The sequence below is a fragment of the Takifugu flavidus genome, chromosome 17, assembly GCF_003711565.1.
Source record: "Takifugu flavidus isolate HTHZ2018 chromosome 17, ASM371156v2, whole genome shotgun sequence".
NCBI classification, from domain to species: domain Eukaryota; kingdom Metazoa; phylum Chordata; class Actinopteri; order Tetraodontiformes; family Tetraodontidae; genus Takifugu; species Takifugu flavidus.
Genome location: NC_079536.1, coordinates 2,770,979 through 2,791,563, shown reverse-complemented (window position 1 = coordinate 2,791,563; position 20,585 = coordinate 2,770,979). Strand labels below are relative to the sequence as shown.

General features: G+C 47.6%; 5 protein-coding genes across 10 annotated transcripts in view; all 5 read left to right on the top strand.

Moving 5' to 3' along the window:
- Window positions 1–3,460, top strand: part of LOC130514308 (rho GTPase-activating protein 21-like) — a 38,404-nt gene extending 34,944 nt beyond the window's left edge. For all 5 annotated transcript variants that reach the window (XM_057013843.1, XM_057013844.1, XM_057013842.1 and 2 more), the window contains 2 exons: window positions 756–787; window positions 871–3,460. In XM_057013843.1, the coding sequence (XP_056869823.1) occupies window positions 756–787; window positions 871–2,502 (1,664 nt within the window). In that variant the 3' untranslated portion in view covers window positions 2,503–3,460. The remainder of the gene's footprint in view (window positions 1–755; window positions 788–870) is intronic.
- An 885-nt stretch (window positions 3,461–4,345) lies between these two features.
- Window positions 4,346–6,262, top strand: apodb (apolipoprotein Db). 2 transcript variants are annotated; one of them, XM_057013338.1, is made up of 5 exons: window positions 4,346–4,503; window positions 5,109–5,276; window positions 5,338–5,459; window positions 5,718–5,803; window positions 5,875–6,262. In XM_057013338.1, exons 2-5 carry the CDS (start codon window positions 5,169–5,171, stop codon window positions 6,105–6,107), a joined length of 549 nt encoding a protein of 182 aa, XP_056869318.1. In that variant the 5' UTR covers window positions 4,346–4,503; window positions 5,109–5,168; the 3' UTR covers window positions 6,108–6,262. The 2 variants fall into 2 exon arrangements, with proteins under 2 accessions (XP_056869318.1, XP_056869319.1); XM_057013339.1 differs by having other exon boundaries at window positions 4,439–4,460.
- A 176-nt stretch (window positions 6,263–6,438) lies between these two features.
- On the top strand, window positions 6,439–7,551 carry otos (otospiralin). The gene is made up of 4 exons (XM_057013340.1): window positions 6,439–6,516; window positions 6,611–6,669; window positions 6,972–6,995; window positions 7,150–7,551. Exons 2-4 carry the CDS (start codon window positions 6,615–6,617, stop codon window positions 7,335–7,337), a joined length of 267 nt encoding a protein of 88 aa, XP_056869320.1. The 5' UTR covers window positions 6,439–6,516; window positions 6,611–6,614; the 3' UTR covers window positions 7,338–7,551.
- A 186-nt stretch (window positions 7,552–7,737) lies between these two features.
- On the top strand, window positions 7,738–9,640 carry cops9 (COP9 signalosome subunit 9). Its single transcript, XM_057013341.1, has 3 exons — window positions 7,738–7,919; window positions 8,293–8,365; window positions 9,520–9,640. Exons 1-3 carry the CDS (start codon window positions 7,857–7,859, stop codon window positions 9,555–9,557), a joined length of 174 nt encoding a protein of 57 aa, XP_056869321.1. The 5' UTR covers window positions 7,738–7,856; the 3' UTR covers window positions 9,558–9,640.
- A 1,506-nt stretch (window positions 9,641–11,146) lies between these two features.
- Window positions 11,147–16,082, top strand: and1 (actinodin1). The gene is made up of 7 exons (XM_057013336.1): window positions 11,147–11,286; window positions 11,511–11,599; window positions 13,127–13,171; window positions 13,338–13,483; window positions 13,605–13,991; window positions 14,082–14,336; window positions 14,438–16,082. Exons 2-7 carry the CDS (start codon window positions 11,527–11,529, stop codon window positions 15,698–15,700), a joined length of 2,169 nt encoding a protein of 722 aa, XP_056869316.1. The 5' UTR covers window positions 11,147–11,286; window positions 11,511–11,526; the 3' UTR covers window positions 15,701–16,082.
- Window positions 16,083–20,585: the final 4,503 nt, after the last annotated feature.

The window sequence follows — 20,585 nt, the reverse complement described above, 5'->3', positions numbered from 1 at the left end:
AGTGTGCACCTGCGTATTGTGCCATCACCTGTGCCGTAGGGGGTGTATAGGGGGGCTCGGCTATGCCACACACACAAATTTTAGCCCGGAACACCGGAGGGTAGTTGTGATTACAGAGCAGGTGAGGACCGACTCCAGGTTTTCCTTGCCGACGCTCTTTTTCTCACGCAGTGTCGTCTCGTTCCATATAGCTAGCCCCTCTGTGACCCCCGTCACTTCTCTCTTTTGATTTTTTTTTTGTTATTTTTCCTCTCCATACTTGCGTCTTCATCGTTCCACTGTTGCACCTCATGTCGCTTCGTCGTGTCACATCCAAAACATGTCATGTTTTATTCCAGAGTGAGGTTGGGCCTGATTTTCTAAAAATTCAGTAAAAAAATGAAGCACCTCAATTGATCGGCACAGCCGAAAGTGCCCAACCTTCTGATTCATGGATGACCGCATCTCCATCCCTTCTGGTCCGACCACATCGACTCACCATCTGTTGCATGGTCCACTCTCCTGTTCCTGTCTTGTTGCCGTGGTTGCACTCCGAACGGGTCGCACGGACGCGTTGTTCGGCTGTGGAGGTTGGAGAAAGAACGTCGGAGCTGAGTGTAAAGTAGAGCTCGTCCGTCTGTGAAGCATGGCCTGTTGTCTGCTCGCTGTTCCTCACCCTTCACTTCATGGTCCTCCTCTCCTGGTTCTCTTCTCACCTCATTGTCCCACCGTGTGGTAAAGCTACCCTCTAATGTCCTCCTCTCTTTTCCCCACAGATTCACCCACTAGCGACTCTGCTAAATCAAAGGCGAGTGTTTGATTGTGTCGTCCCTTTTGCCACCTGTCGGCTCTGTTGATGCTTATTTTTGGAACCTCTGGTCTCGTCTGCAGGGTTCCTGGGGTTCGGCGAAGGATCCGTGCACCCGAGACCTCCTGGTCTCCTCCATATTTGCGGCAGCCAGCCGCAAGAGAAGGAAGTCGAAGGAGAAACCGCAGCCCAGCAGCTCGGACGACGATCTGGACTCTGTGTTCCTCAAGAAGGAGATCCCAGGTCAGAAGGCCAACGCCCACCACCTCCTCCAGACAGAAGCTCAGAGTCGGCTCGGTCCCAAAACGACACTGCCGGCACGAGCTGAAGAGAGGAAGGAGAATGGAAAAACCGTGGAACTCGCTCCTAAAGCCAAGAGAGAACATCGAAAGTCCATTTTCCTGAAGGGCACGACACCGCCCAGACACCCTTCGCCTTGCCCCTCCCCAAATATCTACCAGTCGGTCCCTCAGGGGAAGTCCTCCTCCTCAGATCCACCGTCTCAGTTTGACGAGAACACGTCCGATCTGGGGACCATGAGCTCTGGAGCGTCGGTGCCGCGCTCAAGACCCAAAAAGTGGAGCGCAGGAATGTCCGCTGACCTCCCTGCTGGAGCGGTCCCGGGCTCAGGGGGATCTGCCGGGGCAGAAGTGAGCTCCATCACCTCCGACTACTCCACCACCTCCTCCATCACATTCTTGACGGGGGCGGAGTCCGGCGCGCTCAGCCCAGAGCTGCACGGCGGGGAGGAGGCGGACGACGAACGCAGCGAGCTCATTAGCGAGGGACGGCCCATGGAGACGGACAGCGAAAGCGACTTCCCGGTTTTCGCCCCCGACGGCGGAAACAGCCATTCCACCCCTCGTTCGGGGCAGAGCCTGGAGAAGAGCGAACTACGAGGAGAAGCGCAGGGGGGCACCGCCGGGAAGCTGGAAGCCCGGCGCCTTTTCCCGACGCAGAGGATGATCGAGTGCGACACCCTCTCCAGACGGTGGTCCCTGAGACAGAAAACAGACAGCGAATCCTCGGTGGAGGGTCTGACCGGGGGCAGAGAGGGCAACGAGGCCAAGGAGTCCTCCACGCGGCTGTCCCGGGTCCTGGGGGTTATCAAGAAGGGGCGGCCCGCGAGCAGCGTGAGCTCGTCCCCGCGCAGCGAGCCCGAGCGTCACGACGCAGCCTGGCACCTTAAGATCACCGAGCGGCTCAAATTCAGGCTCCGCACGTCCGCCGATGACATGTTCACCCAGAAGAATCGGACTCCGGACGCTCGCGGGAAGAAGAAAAGCATCCGGCGGAGGCACACGATGGGGGGCCAGCGGGACTTTGCGGAGTTGGCGATCATCAACGACTGGCGGGAGCAGGGCGGCGTGGACCAGGCAGCCGAGCTGTCGGCGCTGGACCGCCTCAAGCCCCGGTGTTCCTCCCAGGACTTCTCCATCCGGGACTGGATCTCCAGGGACCGCTGCAGGGACTCGGTCTCCAGCGTAGAGGTGGCGCCCAGAGCCGTTCCCGAGGACGACCATCAAGAGAACCAGGACGCCACAGCGGAGGGACCACGGAGTCCTGCGCCCCCCAACACGCAGCCGCTACCGGGGGAACACGTCAATGGCGGCGGACTGCAGAGTAAAAACAAAGGCAACCTCGGGGTCGACCCTCATCCGCACAAACTGTCCGGGGCACAAGTGGTCCGCTCCAGGTTTTACCAGTATCTGTGAAACGTCTCCTCCTGCACGTCTGGCGGACGAATGAAAGCATAAAACGTACGAATGGTTACTGCACAATATTTTTTCTACAAATATAATAAATGTATCTACTGTAAATACTGTGTATAGACCCCCTTTTCTTCCAAAATAAGACCGACGAGACGTTCGTGTGTGAAGGGAAGCGGAACAGACGGAGGAGTGAGCGGTCGGTGATGAAAGCAGGAGGAACCTGAGCGCGTCCGCTCTTCCTCTGATGAAGAATGTATCGCTCTTTCTTGGACTTTAAAAACACGTGTGAGTTTGTGTCGCCTGTACTTGAAGTCTGCGGATGTATGGGATGGCTGCTTTCTGCGCTGGGTGCTGTGGGAATGTTTGTTTTCATGGTACTGTACATCGACAACAGCCAGATATTAGCTTGACTGACTGGAGGATCAATAAAGTTTTATCCAAAAAAAAAAAGGACTGAAAACTAATGAAATGCTGATGCGATGTTTGCGACGATTGGTACAGTAGGTTTTATTTCCCAGATTTCTCCTGTTTTATTCCAAAAAGTGAGTTTATATGTTTTTATCTGAAGAACTGAAAAGTGCCTCTGTATTTTTTTTGTTTTTCTACAGTTGTCAAAGGAGAAATTTTATAACCGTTTTTAGGAGATGACCTCATATCCATTCCAGGAGTTGCGTTTTTGTGGGGGGGGGGGGGGTTCCGTTTCAAGTCCAATATTGGAACAGTTTCACAGAATTCGTTGTTTATGTTCGTCACTTTTACTCCCACTTTCTTTTCCTCCCTCTGTGATTTTTCAAGTGCAGTAAAATGGTCACGGCTCCTTTAACTGGGAGAAAATACACAACAAAGTTCTCTGAACCTGCACAAGACGATGTTGACAGTGACAGTGAACGTCTGACCTGTGTAAAAACACGGGTGAAAAGCCCTCAAACACTGGAAATAAAGCATCTTTATTAGAACCTCCTGCCTTTGTCTTTCCCTCATTGTTTTTTTCCCGCACAATTCACTCTAGTATTTAAGATTAAAATGTCTAAATACATCATTTTGATGAAGTCAGGGTCTTGTTTAATGTCATGTCTCGATGGAACAGGCCACGATTCATTTGACTCATAGATTTGTAAGTGCTGTGTATTAATATAAAGAAATACAATATTAGACAATGAGTACGTTAACTTGCTCAACATCAGACGGTCAACAAAGTGAAATTAATTAGCGAATATCTAAAATTAACTGAGCAAAGACACAAAAAAATAAAAATGACCTAATCATAAGATTTTTTAAAAACTGATAAATCTTTACTGTCCTTTGCAAAGCCATGCTTCCAAGATGTGGGCGGGGCCTGCACGTAGGCTCCTCCCTATTATTATATCCTGTTTTGTCGCCATCTAGCGTTCATATTATGAAACTGACAGTATAATGGCTCGGACTGCGCCACATCTGGCGATTAAAGAATAAAGATTATGCTTCAAAAATAAACACTGATCACAGCGATTTGAGTCCCACAGTGTAGAAATTTAACGCAATTTTTTTTTTTACATGAATGATTTGTTGCGCAACAACTCTCAAACTGAGCACCTTTGGCTATGGCGCCATCCAGTGGTCAAATATCGACACTGACTTTTTTCAATTAATCACAAAACCAATTATTTTTAGGTGGAGTTCTAACCCGTGTTCTACGACACGCAAAATAAAGTTATCGTCGACGGTTTAAGATGTAAGAGAAACACTTAAAACAGAACGGAATGGCCTTAAAGGTAAAAACACGACTACAAATGTGGTGGAACAATGATGAATGCGTGAGTTTTCTCGATGAACTGACCTGACAGCGCCCGCATTGTCACGACCTGGGAATGTGCGCGTGATTGCAATTCGGATAACGAGCCTTCTCGTGCCGCGGTTGTGACGTAACCGCCCGTGGCAGTCAGTCTGAGGAGCGCGAGACGGAGGACCAGCAGCTGCGGCAGGTGAGCGCGCGACGTACCGGGGCCTGGCGTCTTAACACCTGAGGTAAGAGAAATGGATTATGGGAAAATGAACCAAAGAGGCAAACTTTTATGGCACTTTTACGGCGATTATAAAGGAAGAACTGATTTTATTTGGAAACAGGTGTATCTCAGGGTCACCTGCATGTACTAAATTCCACTACAAACAAACAAACAGACGCATCGGCCAGACAGCACAAACAATCGCAATTTAATCAACGTCGCGGGAAAAGAGTAAAAACTAGAAACGAATGTAGTTAGGCAACACTGAGTGGTTACGTATATTGTGTTACAAAACCAGAACAACAGGTGTGGCAACACGTGAAGGGACACAAAACAGGTGAGGTTCTCAGCTCCCCATAACAGCAACAGGAGCGCGTTCCCGTCTGGGGACGGTGGTGAGAGCTGCGTGTTCATGGTTACCATCCGGGATAAACACGTAGGCTAATTCAGGAGGAGCAGCCGGGCAACCACTGACTGGCAACAGACATCCCATAAAGGGGATCATTGTGAGACATTCTTTTAGGGATGCTCGGGATGATCGCACCAGTTTTCATACGGAAGTTGTCATCACGTACAGACGCTACGGCCTTTTGCTAACGCTAACGTGCTGCCGCCGCTGTCCTGCAGGCATTTGACTTTCGAAGGGATCTTTTGTCGTCTCCACTGGTTCCTCCTCCCGAAGGAGCAATGGCCGCCCTCTACCTTCTCCTGGTTCTCCCCCTGGTGTCGGCTCAGACCTACCACTGGGGTCCCTGTCCAACCCCGAAGATCCAGCCCGGCTTCAACCTCGAGAAGGTAGATTCCGATGAAGCCTGAGCGGGTCTTCGTGATACTGACGATGCCGTCTCGTGAACAGTACCTGGGCAGGTGGTACGAGATCGCCAAGCTCCCCACCTCGTTTGCGCGAGGAAAGTGCATCGAGGCTAACTACTCCCTAAGGAAGGACGGAACCATCCGAGTGCTGAACTCTCAGTTCTAGTGAGTAAACAATGATCTCTTCTATTGTCACGTCACTAAAATGTCACAGCAAAGATAATTCGTGGCTAGCTAACGTCGTACTGAAGATAACGATGGAAGATCGCAAGATAGGATTCATCGTGGCAGGCGTTAAGCAGCGTGGGCCTTTGTGAATCTGCCATCCGACACTTTTGTGTAGCCAAAGGTGTCGTCGGGAACGTACAGCGACCGGAATATCGACTTTTGGCCGTTCTTATAAAGCTGCGCTGTCTCTCTCAGTAAAGACAAGATCAGATACGCCGAAGGGACGGCGGTGGTTCCGGACGCCAGAGAATCTGCCAAGCTCGGCGTCAGCTTCTCCTACTGTAAGTAGGACGTCTCCTTCTATGTGTTCTGTGCATCTACTGCTCCTATATTGGGTCTCCCCCGCCCCCAGTTACCCCCTACAGCCCCTACTGGGTTCTGACCACTGACTACACCAACGTGGCCGTCGTCTACTCCTGCACCGACATCATCCGCCTCTTCCACGTGGAGTTCGCCTGGATCCTCGGGCGGTCGCGGTTCCTGCCGGCGGAGACCGTGTATTACGCCAAAGAGCTGCTGACAGGAGAGGGAATCGACCTGTACAGGATGAAGGCCACGGACCAGACGGGCTGCAAGGATGACTAGGGCCTCACGGAGAAGACGGCAGAGTCCATCTTTTTATAGTTCCTCACATATAAACCCCCTTTTGTTGCGAAGAGGTGTGCGTATATTGAAGCTGTACTCGCCGGGTCGTTCTTTTGTCATGTATTTATCGGGTTAATAAAGTTTTGACTTTGAAATAGTGGTCAGTATTTTCTGTCCATAGCCTGGAGGTGCGCCCCCTAGTGGCGATGCCATGTAGCGCACATGTGGTTCGACAAAGCGTGCACGGGTTAAGTTTAGTCACCACTCCTGCAAACTCAGCCTAAAGGAGGTGTGTGTGTGTGTGGGGGGGGGGGGGGGGAAGTGTGTGCTGGGGTCCGTCCTCCTCCGAGTCCCTCAGACTTCAGTCGACCAACAGAACAGAAGCGACGCTGTGCGGAAACGTTCGCAGGTGAACCGTCGGCGGGTTTTTATTGTTATTTATTCGCTCACGAACTGATTCTTTTCTTCGCTTGTTGATGTGCGGTGGTGTTTTTGCCCCTCAGGAAGATGAAGCTGTTGCTGGTGCTCGGTGCCGTCCTCTGTCTCTGCGCCTGTCTGAGCGGTGAGTGACTCTTCTCCCGACGTCGGTCAAAACTTCAGGATTTGACACGATGAAGCTGAATAAAACCATGATTCTGAGGTGGCTGTGCTGCGTCTGTTGACTGCACGAGCACAAAGATGACAGTGTGTGTGTGAGTGTGTGTGTGTGTGTGTGTGTGTGTGTGTGAATATTTAAGGAAGGAGCAGGTATTCTGCACTCCTCTGAGAAAACGCTCAGCTCCCCACATGTGAATCCCGCCTTTGTACTGTAGAAATCTGGGAATGCTCTGGAATGTGAATTTCTCTCTCTCTCTCTCCTCACAGAGGCCAGAGTCATTCCAGAAGGAGGTACTGCTCACATTTACCACCAAACACTCATATCTGACCAACTCACAACCCAGCATATTACATGTTAATAGCATGTTTAATGAATGGGTTTGTTCCTTTTTCTTATTGTAATAGTAACAAAAGCAGAAACGGTCTGTCTCTACTTGTCTTGTAGTACCTTATGATGAGCCTCCAGCAGTTCCCTACTGGCCCTACTCCACCTCTGACTTCTGGAACTACATTGAATACTTCAGGTCCATCGGCGCCTACAACCACATCAATGAGCTGGCCCGAGCCTTCTACGCCCACCAGCACCTCGGAGACACGCTGGGATACGAGACCAACGAGGGGCACGAACACTGAGCCTCGGGGAACATGAAGAAGAACGCTGGAATAGAAGGAAGACGCGGAGATCAAGGAGGGAGCATTTGTTATTATGACTAAAAAATATATTACATTACAATAATTAGAGTGAATGTAGACCAGCTTATAGTGCAGAAAAGTAGCATGCCAGCTTAAATGTTGTAACCCTTTTTAATATCTTTGGTCACATAAATAAGTTTTAAAAAAGGTCAAATGTGTAATGATTTAAGGTCTCATTTAAGTTATCAAGAGTTGATTTTCAATTAAAATAACAAAACATGTCTGACGTCAACCAAAAGGTAGACATTAAAATGATCGTAGTAACACAATTTCACGTTCGAAAGTGTAAAGTCACGTTTTTAAAAGCGGACCAAATGTCTCCAGCTTGTCGGAGTAGCCGAGCCCATTTCAGTGTTGCACGCTGGCACTCTAAATATATCCGGCGTGAAAAGAAACTGACAGGGCTGAGAACAACAATAGAAACATCCTCTGTTAAAGTCAAGCGATTTAAAGTTAATAATGAAACCAGCGGTGGATGAGATGTTCCCCGAAGGCGCCGGACCGTATGTGGATCTGGATGAGGTGGGTTCGGAGCGAAATACTAACTTTAATCATTCAGAACAAACGCTAATGCTAGCTAAATAAGTTTCGTCCAGGGTCAACTTGGTCAAGTTGCTAAATCAACGTTCAACCTCTGTCGGGTTTAAGATGATGTATTTTTAAGAACCATTCGTAACTACAGCTCTCTTCTTTAATCACGCATCCTGCCAGATGAATAACCTCTTTGTGGTATTTCGCTAAATCTTAAAATGCGAACATGATTTTAAGGTGGGTGCATTTATTCGAAGCTAAATTTGAGTTGCCCTTCAACCTCCTATTGCTGTTTAATCGAATTGTTTTGAAACGCCAGTGAAGGGTAATCCCACTAAAGTGTCTGCACCACCGTGTGTCGCAGGCAGGGGGCAGCAGCGGGCTGCTGATGGACCTGGCAGCCAATGAAAAAGCGGTCCACTCTGACTTCTTCAACGGTAAACAACAGCCTGATCCACTCTACACCCTCCAACAACTGCAGCCAGTTCATGTTACAGTCAAACTATAATCATATACACCGATGCAAAGTAACAATATCCCCTCATCGGCCTTTATCATTCAAAATGAAACCATTCACAATAGATTCTATGCACCTTTGGACTTAACTGTGTATTAAATCAATTAGTTTATTCAGATAACCAGTGAGATTTAATGACAGATACATGGGGCTAAAACTCTTGGCTGTACCAACACCCAAAGTGTGAATGAAATCACCCTTAACAGCCGAGATGTGTGGAGAAATAATGCACACGTTCTCTCTCCCTTACAAACGAGCTAATCTGTTTTCTGTCTGGCAGCATCAACTGTGGGCAAAAACAGTTTTTTGCAGTGGCACATGACCTAGAAAGAAAAGAGCTGATTGTTAAAAGGGGGGGGAGAAGAGTGGAGAGGAGGATGGTAAAGTAGGTTTATAGCTGCTGTCAGACTGAAACCCAGCGGGGAACCTCGCCAGTTAGCTGCTTTAAACACACACACACGCCCACACACACACACACACGCACAGGCCCTCTTGGCTGGCGTACAGCACCTCATACCTTTGGCTGCTCCCCGAGAGCCCTTCACGTTAATGAACATACCGCTCTACTTTAAGGTCACTGTTATTCTCACATACAGCACAACTGACCCGAATGGGTTTCGCTGTCGCCATGTTCCCGTGTACGACGCTAATGGGACTCCGTGACAACCTGCCGTCGCTTGTACTGAAATCCAGACGGGTGCGATCGGCTCTTTGATTCCTTTGACCTCTAATATGTCTCAGATGGTTCCTTCACCCTTCGGTTGTTTGGTGTTGCGGTGTTATGGGTAACCAGGGGAGATAAACTGTCTCCTGTTAGCGATTCATTAGCATGTTTGGGCAGATTATTACTAATTGTTTTTGATTGGACCATTCATCCACAGTGGGAGTTTCTGGGAGCCAAAACAAGTGCAAATGTGCTTAAATGATCATTTAAAAGTGCGAAAACAGTTTTCGATGGTGGTTAACTCTTTTAGTGGGGTCTCTGGATGTTTTTTATGGTAGAATATGCAAATAAAGTACTCTGAAATCCACATTATAACCCTTCTGCCTTGGTTTTTTGCTCTCTACCTGCAGATTTCGAGGATTTGTTCGATGACGACGACCTGCAGTGACGACAGTCTGTTTATAAGAGAAATGAAAATTGTGTTTTAATGTTATATTGTACTGAAATAAAGGTTTGTTTTTACAAAGAAAATGACCGTCAGGATGAACCAGGTGTCTGCAGATTCTGAGAATCCCTCACATTCCAGCTGTGGAGAAAATTAGGACTGAGGTTTTGCCGCTGTCGTGTTCGAATCTGCTCCTGTCCCGGATTGCAGGTTTGCGAGCTCCGCGAAACACCTGTTGGCAAATGTTAATTACATACGAGATACATCACTAACACGAGCCCAGTGAGGACGCGATGGGACCTGACCACAGCTGAAAAATGTGGAAATGGTAAAAAAAATAATAATTACAGAGCAAATGAAGCATTTTATTCAGGCGGCAGCTGTAAAAAGGAGGAGGAGGCATCAGGGAAAATGAGCACTTTCAGGCTCTTTGGTGACACAGAGTCAAAAAAGTACTTTTAACACCCTTAAAGCTGAAGTGCAACTTTTTCCAACTGTCACTTGTTTGTGTCAGTTTAATTTCTTCGCACCCCGACAGCGAACAGCGAGCATCGCCCCTCCAACGCTGGCCCAGGTGATCCGTTGCAAACGGAACCGTAAAGTCCCGGGAAAGCAAAACGCATCAAGACAAACAGAAGAATATTCAGCACTTGGATTCACTTGTGGCCCGAACGATGAAACATTTATACTAAAAACGCCAATTAAGTCCTCCCCTGCGGAGGAATTTCATAAGACCGCTGTGTCATAAAGGAAAATCACAGGTCAGATGTGCTGATGCGGCATCTCCCACTCACACACACACACACACACACACACACACTGAGCATGTGCGTCCTGCAACATGCCCAAGCACAGTTAAAGTGAGGAGGAAACTGTAGATTAACAAATTCTTCATGTGCAGAGCAGCTGTTTGAGCGTGTGGTGGGTGGGGGTGTCTGAGGGTGGGTGGGGGTGTCTGAGGGTGGGTGGTTTAGCCCTGTGAAAGTTGCCTATGTGGCACCTCTTCATTGTTTCCTGATGTTTTCTTGGTTGCTGTTTGAATCCGCTACTGCAGAGGCTCATGTCAAGTTAATGTATTTGTAAATGGACCTGATTTTTAATCTCCACAGGAAGATCAAGCGTTTTAATAAACGTCCCCGTGCTGCTCCGTCTTCAGAAAACGCTGCTTTTGTGTGTCGGTGGAGTAAAAAGACGAAGGAGGAGAAAAGTGTCGACAGTTTCAATTAGCGAGTTCGTCGACAGTTTTACGTGACCGACGAGCAGAGTTTGAAATGTTTATTCTGACGGTGGCGATTGGACGCTTGTTGGCGCGGCACTTTAGGGCGGGGCAAGGGATCAAAGGGATCAAAGGAACGGTGGGGCGAAAAGAGGCAAAGGCAAATAAGTCTAAAACCCAAAACTAAAGAAAGTCCCAGTTGAGTTTGTCTGGGGGGGGGCACGAGGTAAACTGATGATTACTGGTAGGACACCCCCATCCAACCAGCCCCGCTGACTCCAGCCCTTAATTACAGCTCTTCTGATTGGCTCAGACTCTGGGGACTCGACCACTCAGGTGTCTTGTTAGGGGCGGACCCCCCCCCCCCCTCAGACAGGCCCTGTTTGTGTTTCTGCAGGGCTGTTAATGAACGCCTGTCGCACGTTTAAAACCCACACCCGATCCCCCCGGCAGGAACAGTCAGTCAGAACGGCAGCAGGGACTGGGCTCTCATCTGGATCTGCACACGGAGAACAGGTAAGAGGAGGGCCTGCATCCGCACTCCAGGGGCTTCCCGGGCTTCCAGGTTCAGGAACACCTGGTCGTGTCGGAGGGTCGGCGTCGGCTCGGCCGGGGTCCTCGCAGGGACGTGTTCGAGGCCTCCGGATCAGAGTTCAACCCACGGGGTTCATTTCAGCAGCTTCTCGTGTGTGACTGGAAAACTAACGTGACTTTCTGACGTTTTTATTTTTTCGGAACAGAAAAGGAGCTGAAACCATGGCTGCGAGGAGGAGGACGAGTTTCGCCGGTGTGGTCGTGACGGCGGTAGTGGTAATGATGCTATTGCCTGGTGAGTCCAGTAATGAGCGTCTCAGCCTTGAAATTATGAAACATTCACTGGTTAATCCCCAGTTAAACATCGCGCCCAGCAGCTGTTTAAACGTACGAGCTGGAATATAAATGCAGCAGAAGTAAAAAAGAAAAATACCTGCCCCAAAAAACCAGCCTAAACTCCTGCAGCATCACCAACAATACGCGGGAGTGTTTGTGCGTGCGCCTCAGGTTGATGTAAAGGGATTTAACGATATTTCGAAGTCTATATTATTTCTCCGGTAATTCCAAAATGAACCGATCGCGGAGAAAAAGAATCAGCATCCAAACCCTCAAAAATCTCCGAGTCCACCTCCGAACTTGAGTTACGAGGTTTCTTAATGTGGAATTAGAATTCCAGTACGAAGTTTCTGTCCCTTGTAATGCCTGGGCCTCGTTGCCGTGACAACACACGGTTGTACATTCCGTTTTCTTTCGAAATATTTAAGAAATCTTAAAAACAAATAAATAAATCACTGCTACGGTGACCAGGAGAACAACTACAGTCAAACGTCTCTAAGCATTGCGTGATGGGTAAAATCGTTAAAAAAGTGGGCGTGGCCTAACGTCCTTCGATCATTTCTGCTTCTGTAAGAAATTAGTACCTGTCAGCATCTCCCCCTCCTCCTGTACAGCGGGATGTTTCCAGATGTGCCCGCCAGCTTCTTTTAGAGGCTCATAAAAACAGCAGAGCGGATACAGAGACGGTATCATTTAGCCCACCCTCCTCCTCCTCCTCCTCCTCCTCCTCATCACTCCATCACCTCAGGTTACCTTCATTTCTGTCTGATTTATCTGCTCGTTCGTGCCTGTGACCACACGTCACGTCAGTCTCCTGTCCTGATAAGCTTTGATGGCTTAATAAGGACGGCGCAGTGTTGTTTTTCCTTCTCCTGGTCACACTCCTGCCGACCCTTGAGAATCCCCTCTGGATTCCTCCCTTTTAAACCCGTCATCTGTTTCTCCTCTTCTCATCTCCTGTAAGGCTTTAACACCCTTTCCCCGCAGAGATGAAAGGCGGCGGGAGTCGGGGTCACGCAGCGCCCAAATATGTGTACGTATTAGTGTTCACGGCGCTCTGAGGGCGCAGCGTGAGGCTTGGCGTTATGGGCTGGCCAATAAAATCTACAAAGCACTTCAAACGGGTAACTAGCCCCAGTTTGACTAAATGAGCCATACGTTCCTATAAGGAAGCTTCAAGGTCATGGTTTCAAACATTGTACTGATGCGTTCTGATATGGTAAATTAAAGATTACATGAATGTCTTTAATGACGGGCAGGTGATGCTAAACAACTAGCAACGTGGCCAATATCAACGGAAAACAAAACGGGGTTTTCCAGGAATGTCAAGGTCTTTATTGTTGTAGCCCGATGATAGACGCCCATATTTAGGCATCCTTTTGCAAGAATGCACCAGGAGCTACCGGGAACAGGCTAAAATGTGTTTGAAAAGGTCAAAAATCAGGCGGCTGATTATGATGGCATTTTTCCTTTTCTTCATTCTCAGCATTCTTGTCCGCTGGACCAATTAGCCAGAAGAAAAAAAGAGACGGTAAGTGTGATTTCCATCCAAGCACCGCATTAGTGTAGCAATTAGCAAAACTACAGCCTATCTTGCAAGCAGGGAATGACTTTTTCCTTTATCAATGGGAAAAGGTCGTTGTGACATCACCAAGTTTACCTTTGTTAGTAGTGACATTTCTGTTTTTGGCCTGAAGCTGGTGAAAGCATCCGTGAGAGGTCAGCGGTGGCAGAGTCCCACAGAAGGCTGATCCGGAACCGCAGGAATATCAGCTGGTACAAGCAGCACTCTGACTTCTGGGCATGGTACAAGTACTTTACCGACAATGGCAACCAGGAGGCGGTAAGTAGGAACAAGGAACAAACCTCAAACTAGCTGTGCAGTAGAAACCCAGGAGGTGGAGCTATGGAACTAAGATCCCGCCCACAGTAATTTTATCTGGTTAAACCAACTTAACTTCCAGGTTGAAGAGATGGACCGCATCTACCTGGCCTACCTCCAGAACAAGAACCGCGTCGAAGCACGTCGCTCCTACAAGGCGTACTTGCGCCACCTGGGGGACATCTACAAGTCTTGTGCCGATTCAGAAGACCCCAATTGTGTTGCTTCCCAAACCAACAGGCCCAAAAACAAGCCAGAGCCCCCTAAGCCTGCGCCAGTAAAAACCTGTGACCCCACTAAAGATGCCTACTGTCTGTATGCTGCTTTGGTCCAAGGCAAGAGCCCATACTTGCCCTTAGTTCTCCCAGCTGCCGCAACTGCCCCTGCTCCAGCACCAGTAAAAAAGGCCCCTGCCCCTCAATCTGGGTACTACTACTATTCTCCATCCTTGGTGCCTTTCCTGTCAAAGGTATGCTTTAACCCTAACCTGTAACCTTATCCTTGACTTGTACGCAACTAACTCTGAAAGTGACCAAGAACTGTGTTTTATGTTCTCCAGGAGCAGAAGGCTGAGCTGCTGCGCATCTGTGCTTCTGATGACGTGGAGTGCCTGCAGTATCATCTGAGAGCTGCTTATGGGTATAAATCATCTGCCGGATCACTGCCTTCCTACGCCCACCTCGGATGTGACCCAAAGAAAGACCCTGACTGTAAACCCCAATTGGTCCAGAAAGCCCCCTCTGGTTTGTACCTGCAGTATCCCAACTGTGATCCAATCCGGGACCCAATGTGTGCCTACGCTGCCTCCCTCGTGGTATGCTTTATCAAAAATCACTTTTGCCGCTATTTAACAGAATTAGTTTTAATGCAAATGTGCGTTATTCATGATTTTATGTTTCTTATGTGTTCCTTCAGGCACAGCGTGCCCCCAACCCCCCTGCCCAAGCTGGCCCCGGATCCTGCAACCCTCTTTTTGAGGATGGCTGTAACCCCCTCACTGCTACCAAATTTGCCACTCCCCCAGAAGCTTACAAAAACAAGGAAAGTGATGAGGCTGCCGCCCTTCGCGTTGCCCCTCCAGCAGGGGAGCAGCACAATGACCCCTATGCCATGTTTAGAGATGCTTATGCTAATGCAAACAGGATAGCTGATCCCTACGCTATGTACCGCCAGACTAGCGTTCCAGATTCTCCAACTAATGACCCGTACGCTATGTACCGCCAGGCTAGTGCACAAGATTCTCCAGCTAATGACCCCTATGCCATGTACCGCCAGGCTAGTACTCCAGATTCTGCTTCAGCTAATGACCCCTACGCCATGTATCGCCAGGTCATTTCCGCAGCTTCTCCTAATGTCAATGATCCCTACGCCATGTACCGTCAGGCTAGTGTTCCAGATTCTTCTTCAACTAATGACCCCTATTCCATGTACCGCCAGGCTAGTGCCCCGGCTTCTCCCCCAGCAAATGACCCATATGCCATCTTGCGTCGATTCATGGCTCATGCTCAGGTGAATGACCCTTATGCTCCACGTATGGAGGGAACTCCAGAGTCCAACCCCAACGATCCTTTCTCTGCAATCCGCGAAGCAGCAGGTACCTTGCATCGCCAGCGTCCTTCCACCCCGTGGCAGCAAAACCCCTTCTCCAGTTATGAAGAACCCGCACAGGAGGCGCGCCATCCTCTGGGTCCTCCAGGTAAAACCAAGGAAGGCTATGACTGCTTCATTGGTTATGATCGCGAGTGCTTCCCTGTGAAGCCCACTGAGCCACGTTCTGGAGCTCATCGCCGCATTCCCTACCCTGCTGAAGCCTATGAGCCACACCTGAATGCTGATGGCACCCGCAATGGAGTCCGGGAGCCTAACAACCCCCACTGCGACCCCGAGTATGACCCAGATTGCCGCCTGCGCCGCTATGAGCCTGAACAGGCCAAAGCCAACCTTAAGCCTGAGCATCACACTGAAGAGGACCATCGCCAGGGAGCAGCTGAAAGGCCAGAACAACAAGAGCAGGACCAGTATGAGGCGGAACCCTACCAGAGTGGCCAGGAAGAACCTCACATGTCCTACCAGCCACAAGGTATGCCAACCCTTCAGGACATCCTAAGGCGTTATGGTGACCAATTCCCCGAGCAAGAGGAGCACAGATCTTATGCAGATGACTATCGCAAGAAATAAAACACAAATCCATGGAGATGGACAATAATACAGTCACATGCGTTTCTCTATCTTCCCCTGGTTGCCTTGAGCAGCACACTGTCCATCCTTTCTGGACCAGATGTGGGACATAAGTCTATGGACCCAATAAGCAAATATATGCACAAACATCTGCACACTACTTGAGGCTGCAGCAGCCGCGCGTGTCCCAGCCGTGTTTTCACCTTTTGCTTTTGCCTTGTTGCTTTGGCTTACCGCTCTCCCCCGAAGCCACTCAAATGTTTGCCGACTCTCAGCTTTGCTTCCACACGTCTCAAGATTTGTTTAAAGATTTGTTGCTTTTTGTCAGTGATGGATTATGCCATGTTATTTTTTATGTGCTAATAAAACGCTCTCAAAGGCCGCTTTTGAATTTCATTGACTTATAGGAATCGATAAGGAAAACGTGCTAAAATCAAAGGCAAGGAAAAGGTTTGGGATTGTGCCTAGTTGTTGAGTCTTGCCAACCCTCTTGTACATGCTATCGTTACTATAAAAGTGTGCAAACATACATAATTCCAAAGATTCATCCATCTCCCCTAGACACACATTTGCCTCAGGAGGGTAGACAGGACCATTAATGGAACTGTGTTGCACAAAAAACAAGTTTAACTGAAGAAGTGTTTTTTTGACCCTCTCCTTTAACCTCTCCTGACCCCTTTGCTGTGCTGGTTCTCTTTGCCAAAAACACACAGCGCGAGTGATGGTCAGGGTGAGTGGAGGCTGAACATTATCGATCGACAGGAGAAACCCTTCAGATGTCCTGAGGGGAGCTCGCAATTCAGACGGTTAGAGGAAAACCTCAACCGACAGTTTAAGCACCTCAACTGTAAATCGGTCTGTTCATGCGATTACAGAAAAAGAAGTTAAATTCACGTCTGCATTAATTAAATCCATCAGACTTGGTACCGAAATGCCAGAGAGTTTAGAGATAACAGAAATTAAAAATGTCAAATCTGACAAATGATGACCTTATAAATGAAAAGACTTTGAAACAAACGGATTTCTTGGAACATTAATTGCCTATTCTGTAAACCATGACGACTTTTATCATTTCTTGTCAGTAAATAACCAAACAGTCTTAAAAGTGAATGAGTGCTACCTGGAAGTCGCCTCAGTAACGCGGAATGAATGTGGGATTTTAACGAGTGGGGGCACAAACTAACACCCCAGCATTGTGTTTTTAGGAATGAAAGTGCCTCGGAATGATTAAAGTAAATTAGGTCACTGTGCGTTCTTCAGCTTTGCTTCCCATCAGTGTCTCTTTAATCTGATATTCGTTCTGTAACGGCCTTTATCGCATCAGCTTGCTGATAACATCATAAAAGGCATGAATATCTGAGGTCACCGCCGGCAAATAAAAGCTCCCAACGGCCGATGCTGAAGTGCAACTTCCACTTTATGGTAATGTACTGAATGTTGGCCAAGTTTAGTATCACAGTTTTAGTTACAAAATATTGATTATTAGTATCTAACCTGAAGCAACATACTTTCCAAGTTATCTTTAATTGTGCATATAATATCAACAGTACAATTACACTGTAAAAATACAGAATCTCTCTCTCTCGCTCTCCCATAATCTGACACTAAACCGCAATTTATAATTAAAGAAAGTAAACATATCAAGTCAAATCTCTGGAATTCTACTAACAATCTGAGGCTTAAGGAGCTGAAAATACAGATTTTAATGTGTTGATTCAACAGTGCGCCTCCCTTTTAATGGTTTAACTCCATTTGCTGTAAACCAACATGTTCTAGTTCATCAAGTCAATAAGCCACAATTTCAGGGGGAATTGGTTAGACAAACATGCTCATTACACTCGTTCTAAATGTTAAAATGTTTTAGCCAAATTAATTCAGCAAGAGACTCGCAGCATGTGAGGAAAACCCACCAACAGGCGGGAAAAAAATCAACAAAAAGCTTATATAGCCCCATATTTTGCATCACACATCTAAGTGCCGTTAATCTCAGCTGTCAGTTTTACCCCCAGGCACCACACACACACACACACACACACACACACACACACACACACACACACACACACACACACACACACACACACAGCTGTTTTCTGCTGATAAATGATTCACATGTACCCCTATGTATATTTGTAAAGAATGCACATAAATGAATTCAAAGGCAGAAACAGGGTTTATCAAAAATCCCCTAATAAAAGTCAGTTTTAAGACATTCTTATGGATACTAAACACAACAATGAGCCTGACTCTGCAGTTAAACATCACTGCTCTCCCTCATGACTGAAACATGCTGTACTGAACTAGATAAAAGGCCCAAACTGGAACCAAAACACCAACCATGCAGCGTTGCCTCAAAACAAAAGCTGGATCTTATCCATGTTAAGTGCCAGCAATTTAGGTTAAAAGGTGGTTGCGTAAAAATGGAGTGAAAAGTAACAATTATGCTAGTTTAAGAACAAGTGCTTGCAGAATTCACCAGAGGTTTCAGTCACCTTGTGCTCAGACCTGTAAAACAGGTAGATGGTGACACGGTACCATATTTGTGCTGCCAAATAAAAGAACGGGCTGTGCGGCTTGATTTACAGATATACCGCAGCGCAGGCCAAAACTAACCTATGAGTGAACTTTTACTCCCACCTCTCTGGAATGTTGATCCATTTGTATATTCCCGGACTTGTTTTACAACACTGTCGGTGCTACGTTTGTGGGCATGAGAGGCAGCCGCGGATGTTATCCCTACAGAGAGAGGTTGAAGGAAGCCTGTGTCAGCATTTTTCTCAGGCAGATTTACAGACTCCAGACCTGCACGATTAGACAGCAGAGGAGTCCACATATGAAGGGATACAAGTTACCTCCATGATTCACTAGTCACCTTTTTTGAGCCAGATATCTTTGTTCTTGGTCAATGACACTGAAGATTTGTACAGTCCAACTGGCCTTCCTGTTTATTTTTGTCATTAATATCAGTAGTATCTCACAGGGTGAAAAACACTGCAATTCCATGAAACTATGAAACTTAAGATGTGTAAAAAGTTATATTTTACCGAGTTTCATTTCCTGGAGTTAATTATTACAAAAAATTGGCCGCATTGGAAACCTCAAATGAATTAATTATCAACCAAACAATTGGAAAGCCATCTAAAACCTCTCCAGGAAACTGAGATTAGCGAATGCTAAATGAAGCACAAATTCATAACACAAACGACCTGACCGCAGTTTTTTCGTCACTGCAGACAAATGTAGGAATCCATCTGGGGAAGCGGTGGCAAACAGACGGCCACGTTCTTGGAGAAAAGTTCTTTTGCTAGACAAAACGGCTCTCGGGACTTTCAGGATTCAAAGATTTAAAGTCAGGATAAGGAAGGTAACAACAGACAACTGAACAGATTACCAAGATAATTCCCCGCAAAAGGTCACGGATGACATTTCCAGCCCCGATATCTCTGTCTCCACCTCCTATTCAAAATAAGGAACACTGAGAACACATGAACTGAAGTTCTCCTCAGCATATTTTTGAGAAAACAGATGAGAAAACAAGTGAGCCCCTGCGGAGGTGGACGCCAGATTGAGACACGCCAGCAGGCTTTACTGTACCAAATCGCCTCTTCCAGCACGACTACTCCGATCACTCCTCACACTGGGATCAGCTGGCGACACCCAACAAGGGGGGGGGGGGGGGGGGGGGAAGGACCTTTCACCATCTTAAAAAATAAAGTAGCTACATTACTCTGCTGAAGCAACGCTCCGGATTGATGTTGTTTGAAATGTGGCACGTACGGGATCTAAACTGAAGAGATATTAAGGGTCATCAAGAGTACCATTAATATTACTTAAGTGTTCCAGGTTCCCTTATCCAGTAAACAGCAAATATCCTATCTGTAAAGAATGTGAACAAGGCTCATGACGTGCTGCATTGGAGAACGACAAGCTCTTTGTGGCTCTGGATGACGCATATAGCTGTCCAGATCTTGCTGTGGAGGCAATGACATATTCCAGAGTTGGATCGTTGAAGAGGTTCCATGTACGGGTGACGAAGACTGGAGAGCGAAGGCCGAATAAAAAGTTCTGCACAAACCAGACAAGTAATGCCACTTGTGAAACCCCAGAAAAAAAACTGTTAATCCCTCTCTTAATCCAGTCCCGTTCCATGTTTCTGGAGGGCCCACGGAGGGAAGCATGGCGCGGTTGCCATGCTTACGCTGGGTTCGTGGCAACCTTGGCGTGATCGATGCCCCTTGTCTTCCACTGTCGTCTTGGCAATGCTGTGGTGTTTATCTTGCCACCCTTTTAGGGAGCACCTAATACATCATCCAGCCACTCTAAATGTGCTCGTCCCTCGCTAAGAGCACGTCTGTTTAAAAGGAAAAAAACAGTTAATATTTAAACACTGTCTGGCATGTGTTCGCCTTCCCCGGTTTTTAATCCAGTTTGGAGGCAATTGTTTTCCAAGGTTCAAAGAAGTCGTGATTGGCAATTCAACACCTTTTGCAAGGTCTGGTAGACAAGCCCTCGCTACTGAATATTTGGCTGGACTGGGAGCCTATTAGTCTATCTCTAAACATAAAAACAACAATGAAACACAAATAATTCAGTTTTACCTTGAAGAACCACATTCCGGAACTGCCCACGAAGGAAACAAAAATGAATCAAAACTTCAAGATTTAGATTCATTTCACATTAGAGCATTCCGACCTTGATTTTACATATCTTGTTGGCAGGAAGCCAGTCACTGCCACTCAGCAGCTGTGACAGGGAGACTGGTCAGGGAGACTGGTCAGAGTTGATGAGGGCGTTTGATCCAGAGTGCTCCTGTCCTCACACTGGGCTGACGGTTCTCCTTCCAACAATATAATCGCCTCTAACTCACAACCAAGACAACACAGGA

Coding starts and splice junctions, on each gene's coding strand:
- apodb (XM_057013338.1), top strand. CDS start 5,169: ATGGCCGCCCTCTACCTTCTCCTGGTTCTCCCCCTGGTGTCGGCTCAG. Junction 5,277..5,337: donor CCGGCTTCAACCTCGAGAAG/GTAGATTCCGAT, acceptor TCTCGTGAACAG/TACCTGGGCAGGTGGTACGA. Junction 5,460..5,717: donor GTGCTGAACTCTCAGTTCTA/GTGAGTAAACAA, acceptor TGTCTCTCTCAG/TAAAGACAAGATCAGATACG.
- otos (XM_057013340.1), top strand. CDS start 6,615: ATGAAGCTGTTGCTGGTGCTCGGTGCCGTCCTCTGTCTCTGCGCCTGT. Junction 6,670..6,971: donor TCTCTGCGCCTGTCTGAGCG/GTGAGTGACTCT, acceptor CTCTCCTCACAG/AGGCCAGAGTCATTCCAGAA. Junction 6,996..7,149: donor CAGAGTCATTCCAGAAGGAG/GTACTGCTCACA, acceptor CTTGTCTTGTAG/TACCTTATGATGAGCCTCCA.
- cops9 (XM_057013341.1), top strand. CDS start 7,857: ATGAAACCAGCGGTGGATGAGATGTTCCCCGAAGGCGCCGGACCGTAT. Junction 7,920..8,292: donor CGTATGTGGATCTGGATGAG/GTGGGTTCGGAG, acceptor CGTGTGTCGCAG/GCAGGGGGCAGCAGCGGGCT. Junction 8,366..9,519: donor CCACTCTGACTTCTTCAACG/GTAAACAACAGC, acceptor CTCTACCTGCAG/ATTTCGAGGATTTGTTCGAT.
- and1 (XM_057013336.1), top strand. CDS start 11,527: ATGGCTGCGAGGAGGAGGACGAGTTTCGCCGGTGTGGTCGTGACGGCG. Junction 13,484..13,604: donor ACAATGGCAACCAGGAGGCG/GTAAGTAGGAAC, acceptor CTTAACTTCCAG/GTTGAAGAGATGGACCGCAT. Junction 14,337..14,437: donor CCTACGCTGCCTCCCTCGTG/GTATGCTTTATC, acceptor GTGTTCCTTCAG/GCACAGCGTGCCCCCAACCC.